General features: G+C 39.6%; 1 protein-coding gene and 1 long non-coding RNA gene across 2 annotated transcripts; both read left to right on the plus strand.

The window, feature by feature from the left end:
• Window positions 1–9: 9 nt before the first annotated feature.
• Window positions 10–2,477, plus strand: LOC112560158 (60S ribosomal protein L21-like). Its single transcript, XM_025231775.1, has 5 exons — window positions 10–147; window positions 459–592; window positions 971–1,083; window positions 1,887–2,037; window positions 2,358–2,477. Exons 2-5 carry the CDS (start codon window positions 464–466, stop codon window positions 2,445–2,447), a joined length of 483 nt encoding a protein of 160 aa, XP_025087560.1. The 5' UTR covers window positions 10–147; window positions 459–463; the 3' UTR covers window positions 2,448–2,477.
• An 8,507-nt stretch (window positions 2,478–10,984) lies between these two features.
• On the plus strand, window positions 10,985–13,930 carry LOC112560892. Its single transcript, XR_003098620.1, has 3 exons — window positions 10,985–11,656; window positions 12,303–12,515; window positions 12,796–13,930. It is a non-coding gene; the product is annotated as an uncharacterized LOC112560892 (long non-coding RNA).
• The last annotated feature ends 1,325 nt before the right edge of the window (window positions 13,931–15,255 follow it).

Here is a 15,255-nt window from a genome sequence, read left to right on the forward strand (position 1 = left end):
TTATAACATTTTAAATTATAGTAATTTATGTTTTAGTATAACTTAAATATAAACTATAAAACAAAATTAAAAAGGAAATTAAAAAGAGGAAATCTCACATATTCTCGTGATTCTTTCTCTTTTTCCGGCCACCATCGCAGTGAGGAGGTAAGTATTGGGCATGCTTTGGATATAACGATTTCTGCTTGAAAAAATACAGTAAACTAATTCACTTATTGTTTATAACACAAATATTCATTATGTCATTGCCTTGCGTGCTGTTGTGTTGACGTGAGTTATGTTTTAAAGCTTAATTTACAATAGTAGCTTACCACGTGTTTCACACATTCTTGTCCGCGTATTTATTTTTGGGTTTGTTCAGAAGGAATGATAATATATTGTAGCTATCTCTACACGGATAATGTTTATTTTAATGTCTAGAACCCTTGTTTATAAAAGTTTCCATTTGTGATTTATAGGCACCATGACGAACTCAAAAGGATATCGCCGCGGAACGCGGTATTTGTTCGCACGCTCGTTCAGACAGCGAGGTGTGACTCCTCTCAGCACGTATATGAAAACATACAAACGAGGAGATATTGTAGATATCAAGGTAATATTTCTCTTCTAAAAAAGTTAAGGGACACGAGTTATCATTCTTTCAAATACTACATATTTAATTATATAAGCCTATACTAGCTACGAGCCATGTGTAGTCTAACGCTTTATTAAATAATAAAAACTGTCACTTGTCAGCAGTTGCATTACGAGAAAGTGAATCAGCCATATCGGTTACTATTTTTGTATGTGCAGTAGAAGAAATCTGCCAAGACCTTACTAGAGTTGTCGGCATAGAGTTCAGTGCGTATTTCCTATGCCATATGTCAATAAACTTTTTTATAGTATTTTGTATTGGATGTGAAATATTGATGGAAGGTACTGCTTTCTTTATCACATCGCAGTTATTGTTTATGCTTATTATATTTTTCAGGGTGATGGAGCAATCCAAAAGGGCTTACCTTTCAAATACTATCATGGAAAGACTGGTCGTATCTTCAATGTCACTCAGCATGCAGTGGGAGTGACAGTAAACAAAAGAGTGGGGTAACTACCACATTCATTTTTGTAGACATTTGGCAGAGTGTGCACAATAAATGTTTATTGTCTTTTCTGATAGGTCTCTGACAAAAAGTTCAGTTGACTGGTAAGAACTCAACATTTATTGAACAAATCATAAAACTTCTACTGAAGTGACAGCAAATATAAATGTGTAACAAATATTAATGAAACTTATCTCTCAATCAGTTTTTTGTTTGTTTGGGGGGTTTTGTCTTTAGTAAGCCTCTGATTAAAACTAATTCTCCCTCCCTCCCCCCCCTCCCCATACATTTTTGTTGGGTAGCATTATTCAAAAATCGGTTTTTAACAACTCAGAAGTACAACTCATTATGGGATCACCGCGCATTGAGCGCATCTTTGTGATGCGGATACTAGCGCGTTATAAAACTACATCATCATCAAGCTTTATTCTTCAGTGTTGGCTGTGGCCTTGATAACATCGGTTAGAGTTTGGGTCAATCTACTTGTGAAATAAGATGATCAAACGTATAATATGCAGGTAGATATGCCTGTCTTCAGACACTACAAATAAGCAATACATGTATTTGCTTGTTTTCTTTTTTTTTCTTTCAAATCGTAAGGTAATGTTGGTGTGTTTATTTTAAAGTGAAGCAAACTTTAAAAAGGCTCATATAATTGTGTGGATAATTTGTTCGGGGTTTTTTTTTTTTTTTTGTAATACTTGCAGTTTCTTTTTTTAAACCTAATTTTGTCCTTTTGTTTCTGATATGGAAAAGCCTTTTTTGTAGTTATGACATAATATTGATAATTTTTGTCTTTTCTGGCAGAAATCGCATTATCCCCAAAAAAGTTAACATCAGAATTGAGCACGTTAAACACTCAAGCTGCCGCCTGGACTTCCTGAGCCGTGTCAAGCGTAATGAGAAGCTGAAGAAGGAGGCAAAAGAGAAAGGTGTTCGTGTCCAGTGCAAAAGACAGGTGTGTTTCTTTTAGTTGACTCGCATAATACTTTAAAATTGTTCCTTGTTTTACAAAAAATATGCATCAGTTTTCTGTATTGAATGTTGGCTCTTGATTCAAATTTTAATCAGTAAAATGATAATGTTTAGTTGCCCAAGTAAACGTTTTGAATACATTTGTGTAATTACCCATACTTTGTTTTATGCGCCATCCATAGAAGTGTTTACAGCATTAGTGCTGTGCCTAAGAAATCTTTTGCAGTGGCTACAGTCCTCAAAGAAAAAGTTGTTTTGTACTCCTAATGTCATTTTTCAATATTTTTTTTTTATATTTTCCAGCCACAGCAGCCAAGGGATGGCCACTTTGTGTCCACAAAGAGAAACAAGCCTCAGTGGATCCAGCCTGTTCCTTATGAGATAATCGCATAAATTGTGTTTAATAAAACCTTGGAACTGTGACTTAACATGACTTGTCAGTTTTGAAAGAGCTACCCTATTGTGCGTGTTCAATAGTAAAGTTTTTGGTAATTTAAAAAAGTACCGTCACTTTCATTAGCAGCATATCACGTCACAAAGGTAGTGGTTATGATGCGAAGGAGCATAATAATGGTTTGTTGGGTGCCAGGTCAAGGTAGTGTGAAGAATATGCAGTTAAGTTTTTGTGTGTGGATATCTGTAATGAGGCAGCAACTCTTTCAAAATAATGGCACTGAAGTGTTCATTCATGAGCTACTTGCAATTTGCCCTAGCTTTTTCTCATTGAAGATGTAGAAGCCGAGAAGGGCTTAGTTGTATTATTCCAGGGTAAATTTTGAATTTATGGCTTTCATTTGTTCTTTTATTGTGTAATTGTATTTACAATTCCTTTAGCTTAAAAAAATCTGGATGTACTGAGAATTGAAAGCACCTGCTCTCAAAAGAGAAAGCTCAAACACATCCCAGTCCTAAAGAACAAAATGACAGTTAAAAACATGACCACTGGGCGTAAAGGCAAGCATGTAAGAAAAAATGGTTACGGTACTTTGATGTTTTTAAACTGAACATTACTGGGAAAAAGTACATGATGCATGGTCAAGAAGGTTTGAAAGTAGTGTGGCTTCACAGAAGAACAAAGACAGTGACCTTTTAATTTGTTGTGAGCAGTGCCAGACAGTGAGTCAGGTAGTGAGAGATGAGTAGAATTCGTGTGATTGTGCGAGAAGAGTGGATACTTGTGGTTGTATTAATCGAAGAGCCATTGCAGGACAGTGTGCCCGACTGGAGCTGAAGAATTAAGAGCTTTTTGACCGTGTGTATTTTCATAGTGAGACTTTTATTATCTTTTTTCGTTAATAAACGTAGGCGGATTCGTACAGGCAAATGAACGCAATTGTCCGACGCAGTTGGTGTGCATCAAGAGAGTGTGAAAGAGGGGCGCTAGCTGTGTCGTGACAGCATGATAACTCTCCCAGAAGCGGTTTTTACATTTTCAGACTTCTTTTTCTTTGATGGGCAGGGTCTGTAATAAAACATTTTCTTATATGATTTAAGTTGATGAAAGCATTGAATTAAGACTGTTTTGGTCCAAGGTTGAATTCTGTACATTGAGCGTCAGCAAGCATGAAAGGCGATTTATAAACTCGTGCAGACATTTGGCGAACTTAAGGCATAGAGTTCCTATTGGATGTTGATCTATACAAGTCTATACACCTTTGATACAGAAATTTTTACTGGTATCGATCAGTTTGTGAGGCTAGAGATAACGTTTACGCATAGTAAAAGAGCTGGGTAAAATAACATAAGCAACCCGTTTTTCGATGTGAATCTTCGAAGTTATTTATCAAGTTTCGATTACGGAACAGGCAATGGTATTGTACTCCGTGCTAAAGCCTCAGCTCGCTGTCTTCGTTTTTGAGTGGAAGGGCCGATACATAACTGACCGCGATGACAGTCGCTTTAGAGATCGGAGTGTAAATTATGTATTTCCTACTTTTGTCATTTCTGTGCCACCATGACACGGACCTGTCTGTCAACTTTGCACGCCTTGTCACAGCGAGGGGCAGATTTCACAGTAAACAAGTACACTGGGATAACTGTGATTGTCATTCACTGTTTATCGAGTCGTTTTTAGACAAAACTACGTTAAGTCATTAAAGTAAGTGTCAGTGACTGCCATAGTCGAAAGTTAAAATCGCATTGAGAATTCGGCAAGCACACGAAAGTCTGCGTGGTTGAGATGCACAGGTCAGTTCCAGTCAAGACTTTTACATCACAAAAATAAGTCCGAACATACAAAGTCAATAATAAGAAACGACTTGGATGTGGAAGAAAATTGGTGTGCTTGATCGATGGTAATCTCGCTTAACCATGATGTTTCAGAGATTCAGATACAATGAAAGCACAAGTTTGTCTTTCAATAAATTATCTTAAGTAGTATTACGCTGCTTGTTTTTGACAAACAAAGAGGGTTGGGGATGAATTTTGAAGTTGTGACCACTTTACCTAATATTTTGCAGGCGGTTCTGCGTTAAATTACGACATAGCAAGCAAGCCGCACACCCTGTAAGCATATTACAAAATATATACTTAGAATATCTCTGGACCTGTTCACCGTGGATATTTGTCAAAGAAGCATCATGTGCAAATATTTCTGGCATTTCGCTTGCAGCATTCTGCAGGACATAAACCAAGATCAACGCAATGCCCCTGTTTTGTTTCTGATAAGAGCCATTGATTGCACACAGCTTTTGCCTTCATGCAAACGATATGGAGCTGGAAAAATCGAACTCGTGAATAGCAACGAGCAGGCCTGACTGGTTGGATTGGCTATCGTGTAGGTGTGTGTGTGTATGCGCTCTCCCTCTCTATTTCCCATACTGACGACCTACAATTCTGAATATAAAAAAGTTGCTTTTGTCAAAGCTGAAAAAGAGATTAACACCAAGGGACTGAACATGAAATAGGCGTTGAGTTAATTATTAAAAATCTACAAATAGACGGGTTTGTAAGATTAAGAAAAAGAAAGATTGTTTCTGTTGTTTGTTTATAGTGGTGGGAGGAGGAGCGGGGTTGTTTCTTACAGTACGGTTTTTTTAAAAGGTATGATCTATGGACAATTATATAAGAAACAGCAAGAGGAGAGTCAAATGGGTTTTTTCTGGACCCTGCAGACTGGGGATGGTTTAAACTATGTACAAGCTGCATTTCCCTCCCCACCCCCACCCATGTTAGTTATTAAGATGGTGATAATTACTCTCCTTAACATTTTAGTTACATAGGCGGACATATGAATGACTGAACGTCACTCTCTCCTTCTTCCCCTCTCCATCCTATAATCATTTTATAATCCAAGACCATGATTGCACCTAGTTCCATCCACCTTTAACTGATGTCGTTTGGAAACATACCCTCTCTCTCTCTCTAGCACTTTCCTCCCTAAGGTGTTGAAATCACCAACTTTATAGATGTTGTCACCTTCTTAAAATAACAAGATTTATAGAAAGACGAAGATTGAAATCGCGTCTGATGAGCTGCATTTACTTTCGGCCGTTTCGTAGCTACCCGGTCGATAATATGATCGGTGAATCCAATCACCAGGAAGTCAGGACTAGAGATTGGTGAGGGCCTAGGACAACCAGCCCACCACCACCGCCGCCGCCGGCACCCTCTCCCGCTTAGCCACCCACCCTATCGTTCTGAATGTCTTTACTCGGGTGCACAATAATGCGAGCGACTGCCAGGACAGCACCAAATCGCCGGGTGGTAAGATCTGCTCGTTCACACTGGGTGATAATTATTCCGCACTAGCGCCGAGTGGTGAAAACGCCTAGTCACCGGGACGTGCGCGCTGACTGCACTAAAACCAAACCTGGAGACCTGCAGACACCACGCACCTGACAGTCGCGTGAGGTGAGGTCTTTTGGTGGCCAAAATCTGGACCGAACGCCAGGAGGCTATATGTACGTATAACACTTTGGTTCTGCCAGCTTTCTAATCCGTAATGAATTAATATTAACAAGAAAAGTACAAAAAGTTTAATCTTTCACATTCTGAAATAGTTGTTCGCACGCTTGCAGAGAGAGAGAGAGAAAAAAAAAGTGAATTATATTCTTTCTATCGATACAGCGAAATACGAAAAATTTCGCAACAGACAATGGATAAAAGATAAGGAGAATCTCCCACAACATTTTAAGAATATGATGATACAGAGAAACCGGAAATGCGTTCATGTTGATGTTCGACGATCCCTAATGTCGAGGCGGTTTATGGGATGACTATGTAAGTGTCTATAAAGTAATCTTACACATAAATCCAGGCATCCGGCCTTTTGAATTTATGGGGAGTATGTGTATGGAAGTACGGTAGGAATTTCATATGTAAGTGGGCCCTGTACTCTAGTAGGAATGCTTATGCAACTCACTCCTGCACATCTACAAGAACTTTGTGGTTCACTTTTGTTTCTCAAAAACCAGCAGCGATTTTTCAGTTTGTCAAATACTGCTTTATTTGTAAAAGGCTCTCTCTCTCTCTGAGAAATAATTCATACCGTACAAGAACTGTTATGATTGTCGTTAAGGGACTGGCATGAAAGCCATAGGAATATGAACTGAATTAATGGTAATGCAGCCGTGGTAAAACGATTGTCAACAACCCTACTTTCATTAAATTCCTTTCGTTATTAGGGTGAATTGCCTTCATCCAAACTGCATGGCTCCGGCAAAAGAAAATCGAAAGCAATAATCACGATTGCAGACATTTGTCACTGTGCAGAGTTAAACACAGCCGATGTTACCACATATCGTTAGTATATAACGTTCAGTGAATCTGACGTTAATTACCGTATAATGTTAATGGAGCTGTCATTATCTATTTAGTAAGGTCTCATGCTGACGCTGCTATAATTCACCTGTCAGGTAGGTTAGGTCTATCGTAACGCCGTAGCCGAGAAAGTAAACATAGACTAAAAGCCGAGGTATGTAGTTGCAGGGACTTTAGGACTGACATGTAGTCTGTCTCACTTGGCTGTCTGCGTCCGTCGCTCCAAAATTCCTGGCGGACGATTTAGCTGTCGCTTGTTGAAGATTCAGTGCTCTCGGCGACGTTGGCTGAGTATTGTTGTCCGCCATGTCCATTCTGCTACTTCGCGCTTCTAGAAGCGTCACTCCTTATTTTAGCAAGGGAAATTTTGTGGGTATACACATTACATTACTTGTTAGCAAGTCTGGTCACGTGTGTGTGTGTGAGAGAGAGAGAAAAAAAATTTATAAATATATATATAGATGAGTCTGTGTTGTGCATGCGTGCAAGCCGCCGACAGACTAGCAGAAAATGCAATTTAGAAGCAATGGCGCCAGGTGAACAGACGACTAGCTGCCAATGGCGCCAGGTGAACAGACGAGCAGCTGCATACTAACGCTGAATTGTCAGTCGGTTTAAATGCTTATTAGCAGTTTAACTGGCGTTTAGACGTTAGCATCTAGCTAGCGGGTCTATGCATACAGCCCCTACCAAAGGTACAGAGGCGCCGCTACAGGCCCAGTCACGTGGCTCACACACGGCGTTGCACGAGCCTTGCACGCACTGGCGCGGTGCCAGCCATGCACCAACTGTCCAGACGTTCCAGCCCTCAGCCCAAGGACAAAGTCCTGGTGCCAGGCGCTGGGGGAGCAGATCGGTTTCGCCTATCAAGATAGGTGTTAGGGGGAAGGGGGTGTTCATTTCTTTTCCAAGACAAAAGACAGCCCTCGCGTGTCCTTTTTTCTGCGTCATTTGACGCAGTTCCGACAGAGGGCGCTTTCACGCCACAGACGGCTTAGTTTCAGAGGTTTCTGTAGCAACGTGCCTGGCTGATCGTTCTGTCACCCATATAGTGGGTCTGATTGCGACCACGCACGACTGAACGCACGAGCGAACCGCACAACGCCGCTTCACGTGATAATTGCGTAGCGTCACAAATAAGCGACGACTTGTCACGTCGGCCGGAGCCAGCCACGTGACACAGGTAAAAAAAAAAAAAAAAATGGTCAAAGGTCGCGCTGAAGTTCACCTCCGTCTGAGCTGACTCGGCTCACATGTGCTGACAAGTTTTACTCTAGTCTCAGCTTTGAGAGGGCTTAAAAATTAAATGAAAAAAAGGTGCACGGGGTGCACATGTAGCTGAGATGTTGACAGTGGCATAGGAACCAGACGGGCAATGGGGCAGCCTCCCCCTCAAAATAAATAAAATAAATACTGAGGGCACAAAAACGTGAACGTCGTTTCATGTAATTGTCAGCATGCATCCCTCCCCACACACACAAAAGCCGAACATCTTCCTACTCCACTGGTTGAGCAGTGCCAATGAACAAATTCGGCCCGATACAACAGAGTAATAGTGCGATTTCATATCTGAAAGTCTTCATTTGTTTCAAGAAAGCAAAAAAAAAATAATAAATAACCCGCAAAAAGCGACAGAGTGAAAATAGAAAGAGGAATAAAAAAAATTGTAAAATACAAATAAAGAAATAAGAAAAATTCCGAGATTAACATCCACCGTTCAGCAGATATTTCCCGTTAAAGTGTTAAAGCCGTTACTTATATCGGTCTAACCTTACCTACCCCACCCTCTCTACGAAGTCAAGTACCCACTCTACAGCTGGGTCAGCTAGGGGAAAGTACTCACACAGGTATCGCTCTTCACAGACTTGCGAAGAGTTTGGCGAATATTTAGCATATTTTCGTGGTCGATCGTTGTAGTATCACTTCCTTTTTGATAAGATTAATGTCAAGAAAGAGATAAATCCTATCTGCATGGTGAAGTAAACATGTTTCCACTATTTCTAAAGATCTTTCCTGTCAAGATGATCACAATTAATAGTGAGCAAGAGCGGGGTTCAATGCCAAGTCAATAGTTTTTGTTTTCTTTATTTACCAGGACCGGTTAAGAAAGTCCTATAGACGTCCTACACAGCGTCTGAAAGATAAAATATACAATGATGTTGGTCGCATTTGTGCTCGAGATTTAAAAACAAAGACGAAATTGGAGAAATTGAGAAAGGAGTTAGTGACTTTAATCCCATAGACAACTTTAATGACGAGGGTACCATAAGTGTGTATGTTCTTTATTTCAATAAAGTAAGGCGTTCCCCTCACTTCGTCTGCACATACCTTGAATATACAAACACCTCTTCTGTACTCTAGCAGGTTACACACAACCACATCAACAGTTACAGTCAGCGCAAAGGCAGGATTTTATTCAAAGTCGTCCATTCATTCGGGGCCAGCGCAACCCAAGCTTTTGATGTTGCGCCGAGCGATTGACAAGTGACGAATGCGCTGATGATTCAATCTGCTTGTAAATAACCAGCAAGGACTCTTCTGGCGGAGCTGTAGGGAATGCAAACACCAGAAGGTGGCAGGTTCAACGCTACTCTTTGTGTTTGCTGTTTGAGACTGAAAGAGAAAAGAAAGGACCAAAAAAAAAAAAAAAAAACCAAACTCGGGTGGGTATAAATCGGATTTGTGGTTTTCTCAATGTAGAAATGACGTCAAAGAAAGGTTCGGTTGGTTTTTCACTTCTGTTCTTCCCCTTTCGGACGAGAGCTTTCAAGGAGACGGGTTCAATGTTCTTATTTCTTATCGATCGCTTGGATTTATAGATCTTTCTGTCCATCTTATTCGCCGCCCAACCTTACCCCTCCCTCTCTCTCTATTGCTTTTCTCTAGCACAGAAAACCAACAGCTTTGAAACACTATAAAAAGGAAAGAGAAAGAGAAAAAAAAAAATAAAATAAAGGAAAATTTCAAAGGGAAGGGTGATTTCAATTAGGTGCTTTTGCGCGTGTGTGCTCTGGGTACTGACGTTCACAATAACAAGCTGAGCAGGTGATAGACTGTGTACGCACTCATTACAGGACACTCGCAAATTAAAAAAAAAATATTGCCTTGTCGCCATGGCAGAAAATGTTTGTTTTAGGTGCCGACTGGTATGCAGGCGCATGCACGATTGCAGCTTTCGATAAATCGTGTGCATGATACCTTGTGTGTCGGTGAATGTTCTGCTCGTGGTTTCTCGGGTGTGTGCTTCAGACTTTGTGACTGTGTGGTCTGCGGAATAACATTCCACACTTTGCGGCCTGTTCTGGTGAGTGTGTCTGTAAGTTATACATTTGGTTTCTTCCCACACTGCTGAGAACACTTTTGTCTCCGTTTACACTCTGTTTCCATTCTTTGAATTTATTGGTGTTGCGTTCTTTGAAGCTTGCAATCAATCTATTTCCTTTATTTGGAGAGATTCTGCCGATCTGTGTTCAATTATATTTTGTCTGTAGAGTGTTAAGTTCTGCCGTATCTATCTATGAATTGTTAGTAAATTTTGTGACTTAATTTACATGATTACCTCTTTCACGCTTTTATTTTAAAGTTTCTTCTCGTGGGGTTTCGTGTATGTTGTTATTGGACTTTTTTCGCTAAACATATTTTATGAGGGATAAATGTCAAAAAACAAATTGTTTTCTTATTCTATCCTCCCCGTTAGCAAAAAACAAACTTTTGTCCAGGTATTGTAGAGCTGGAACTGCATGTTATGTTTGAATACAAGATATAGTGTATTGAGAAAGTATTACCAATATCCATCTGCTTTCCGTTTATCCGTGCTGTTAGCAAATAATAAGTATTTAGTTAATAATGTAGCAAATTACATCTATGAGACATTTGAAGTAGAAAATTTAACTAACAGTTGACTATTTAATTCATCATACTGTTTGTGTAGATTAGGATGTATGTTTTATTGTGTTGTTTCATATTGAACTGTGTACTGTTTGGATTTCCCTTGTAATGGGCAGAATGCATCTTAAATAAATATCTCTCTCTTTCTCTCTCTTCATATCTTGTGACTATGGCTATTTTGTGTGTGTGTGTGTGTGTGAGATGATATATATTTAGGGCTGATAATTAAGACTGGAACTCGCTGTTTCTTTCAGACCCTTTTTGAGTAAGTTTAACGATAACAGAAAATCAACGGCATGTCCAAAACGAGAAAATTATTTATAAATCTTGTAAACTGCCTTTTCCAGTGAACTTCATTTCGCTCGTCTGACACTGATTTAACAACTCACTGTAAACACTATCGGGTTCATGTTTTTAAAAATTGTGATTTTGAACAAATGTTATTCCACGCGAACAAATATTGAATCAGCGGGCGTCAGGATTTCGTTGTGATTAATTAATTTTTATTCTTAGTCCATCTTTCAGCGTTTGCTATTTTACTCTCTTTATTATAGCTGTGGTTGAATAAACAGATAATGCTTATCATCGATTTCCCTTCCCTTCCCTCCCCCTATTCTGATGCTAGGTCTAGGCACTTTGTCTCTTTTAGCAAAGAATCGTGTTCCTTTTTTTCAACCGACTGATGTAATTAATTTTGTTTGCGTTCTACAGACAGACGTCGTTCGATGATTCTGTAGAGTTTTCCACCCGTCATCTGCTACCAAGCACTCCTTAGCCTCGATTTTACAACCTTGGCAATGGACGTTGAGAATGAAGGCGATGAAGATGGGAAACGAGATGCAGCGAGTGCCGAGGTACGGGTGCCAAGGGCTTAGCGCCAGCGTTTCACAGAACATGTCACCTGAGGGTCGACTGGCGATGCTGGCGTCAAGAAAGGAGTCGAGGAAAGCTGGGTGGGTATATTTGTTGAATGTGGCCGTCTCTGAGTATCAGTAAGGTAGCTACAATTGGATTTTTTAAATTTTTTTTGGATTTAGGTGGGTCTGTCTGACTCTATGTTGATGTGCATATCACGGACTTTCATTTAATGATGTATATTAAGTTACGTGGGCTCTATCTCTGACAGAGTATCAATCAGACTCTAAAACAGTAAGATAGAACTGTTGCTGATAGTTAAATTCGCTGTGAAAGTATTCTGTTAAGTTAGTTGTGTCTAATTGTCTCAGCTATATTTATCATGTTAAATGGTTATAGTTGTCTAACCTTGCTTCTGTTGGTGATAACTATTCTGTAAAGTTAGGAGGGTATATTTAGCTCTAACATATGCATTTCTCTTTTGCGTTAATAGGTTACACAAAAAGCATGCTTATGACACGTTTCATGTTTAATGTTGAGAATTAAAAATTACACTTGCTTCGAAGAACTTTCAACATATTTTTATGGTTGAATCATCTTCCGGTTTATGGTGAATGATATATATATTTTTTTTTTAACTTGGAGATCCGTTCTAGACACTCTTCGCTGTTTAACTGACTGGTCTGGTAGTTTAAAGGAAAGATGGAGATAGATAAATGAATTGATAACCATACCTGTCTTTAGGCAAAAAATTCAGCCCAAAGCACACAAGACAGCTTCGACGCCAACAACATCCGCTGAGGTCACACAGGTGACAGTAAAGAAGTCGGGGCTGATCAAGATGGCGAGTCCCCTGTCGAAGTGCTGGGCTTCGCGGAAGCTTTGGAGAGAATTTGCACGATACGCTTGCACGGCGACATCACAGACAGAAGCTACACACCGAAAGAGACTCGCAGGGTACAACTCGCCCTTTTGTGTCAGACTATGGAACCCTCTACCACTTCCATCCTTCATTTGTTTTTCTTTTCGTTCCTGATCTTCCTTATTCCATTTACATTGTCCTTCTCCTTCTCTGTACCTCTAGTTCTCGTTTATCTTTTTTCACAGCCTTCCTACTCTCTCTCACTTATTCATAGTCTTTCAATTTCTGCGAATTATTCAGAATGTAAACCCGTTCGATCCAAAGTTGAGTGGTTTGCTCGATGGCTACATCACAAGTATGTCTTGTGTCTGTCAGCGTGTCTTAGGCGGTGGTGACCGTCTGCACAACGCGTTGGAGGTGGTGGAGATCGTTCGTCACCGGGACTGTGATGAGGAAGACAACAACAACAACGATTCCGACCACTCCGACGACGACGACGAGGAGGTCATCCAGCGTAAAGCGAACCTCAGCTCTCTGGAACGGTGTCTGGTGTGGGTGGAGCTGCACCAATTCGTCCATGACAGGAACCATCAGAGCAGCGCCACCTGCTCCGGAAGCTGACATCACGCATGCTCTAGTCAACGACGTGAAATAACATTTCGCACTTCAGTCGCATGCTAATGTTATTTCTAGCATTTTTGTTTTCTTTGATTGTTTTTTTTATATTTTATTATTATTATATTTTTTTTTTGGTTGCTGAGTGTTTTGTTTTGACAGTAACAAGTTAAAAGGTGCAATGTTGATTGAGACGCGCAGTCATCTGCAAGGAACATTTGGCAACACACTCTTGAATTTGTGTAATTGAGAGATGTTGTACCAGAAATAAAAAGAACGATGCTATGGACCTAGTACGACAGATGCAGCAACACAGCATCAGTCCGAGCTTCGCCTTTCTGTTCTGATTTTCTAAGTCCAGTTCATGTTTCAAGTCGTTCTTAGATTATTAGTAAAACGCGTGAGTGTTACTTTGCTGTGCTTTTATTATAGAAATGAAAGGGAAAATGTTACAATAAATATTTAAGAATTTTGGATGCTTGAAAGGAATATTTCTAAGAAAAATAACTGTATAACTGGCAAACTGAAAACGTACTGAACACCACTTTTCATTCAGCCAGAATTTAAGTCTTTATGCTCTCTCCAATAAATGCTTCCATGTCTATCTCAGCTAGTTTGCCTGAGGTTTTTTAGATCACTTATGATCAACACTACGACAGTTCCGACAATTGTTAACAAGGCAGTCCTGGAGCAATGCTAAAAATGTGGACGGGCTGCTTGTGTGGATGGACTCCATTATTTATATTTTAAGTGGTATGTTCTGTGACTGGTCTTCTTGTATGCATGAGTGAGCAATGTGCATTCGGTGTCGGCTCTGTTTGCGTGGTTGAGCAATGTTGTTCAAGTTGTCAAGCTATCAGTTGCCTGTGTGTGTGTGTTGTTGTTGTTGTTGGGTTTTTTTGGGTTTTTTTTTCTGGTTATCACGCATGTTTGAATCCCTGTCTGTTTATTGGATCAGCAAAAGAGCGCGAAAAACATGCGCATATGCTGAGACACAACCACATTTACATGTGAATTTTTTCATGAGCAATTGAGTATTGATGTTAAAAGCCCTCTGTATTCTGCATCTGTTCTTTTGTCTTTTGCGTGCTACAAATATTGTTTCTACTGCACATGACAGAGTAGGAACGCAGAGTTATCGTCTTTCAGGATAAAAGAATGAGAAGGCTTTTATTTCGTCTTATTTGTGATTCTCATAGCAGGATGGTGAATACGCATGGGAAAGTATGAAAAAGGCAACAGAAGTGTGTGGGTGTTTTTTTGTATTATTATTTTTTATCATCTTTACTAAATGAAGATGATCCAGTGTGGTTATTCTCAATTCTATTTTCATCTTAGCATATTTTCATGCTACATTGGACCTACAGATTTAGCTTTCTGAATCGTGATGTATACTACTTTCATTTAATGCAGTGGAGAGGAAATGGTTCAAGAAGTGTAATGTCACACACAAAAGTTGTTATTAAGTCCAAACCTACTGATATCTCAGCCACCTAACTGTATCTGACCTCTGTCGGCGCAGATAAAAAAAAAAGTAGAAAGTGATGCACAGGAAACTGTTTGGCTGTCGCTGTTACAAGCGGGTGGGTTCAGAATGCAGCTCGTTTTGATATGGTGTACCTGTCAGGTTATCAGGCATCGCGCTCTTTCAAATGCGGTGAAAAAAAGGAGAGGCTGAGATATGTGTCCGCAGCCATTCTCATCAGGGAAATAAAAACAAAATTACACCAATCAGTCACAGCAGAAATAAATTACGCCAATCAGTTGCAGCAAACTAAGGATTACATAATCAGTAAAGTTAGAATACAATGGCTCAGCAGAATTTAATTAGGCATCAATTACCTACATCAAAAACCAAAGATGACTTATAGTCAGTTACGACAAAAAAGTACATGAGTGAGTTGCGACAATAATTACGAATAGTTGATTTTGCTAGGCCTTTGGGTCTATTTACAAGGATTGGTAAACAACATATCGCAGGAAAAATGTGTAAAATACACTGATGGACGAAGAATATGTTTTAGGATAGAAAAATATTTCTTTTCCTTGTATCTAGACATAAAAAATTAGAAAGGTTACTCACGATATTTAACTTATTTTCTGTTGACATCAGAAATTATTGGAGAGTTATAGTAATAACAGAGAGATAGATATTGGCTACTTTTGTCATTTCTCCCTCCTGCAGATTCTTTCTGTCTTCTCTTTCGTCCTTCCGGCGAT

This window comes from Pomacea canaliculata, linkage group LG3 (assembly GCF_003073045.1).
Source record: "Pomacea canaliculata isolate SZHN2017 linkage group LG3, ASM307304v1, whole genome shotgun sequence".
Classification (NCBI taxonomy): domain Eukaryota; kingdom Metazoa; phylum Mollusca; class Gastropoda; order Architaenioglossa; family Ampullariidae; genus Pomacea; species Pomacea canaliculata.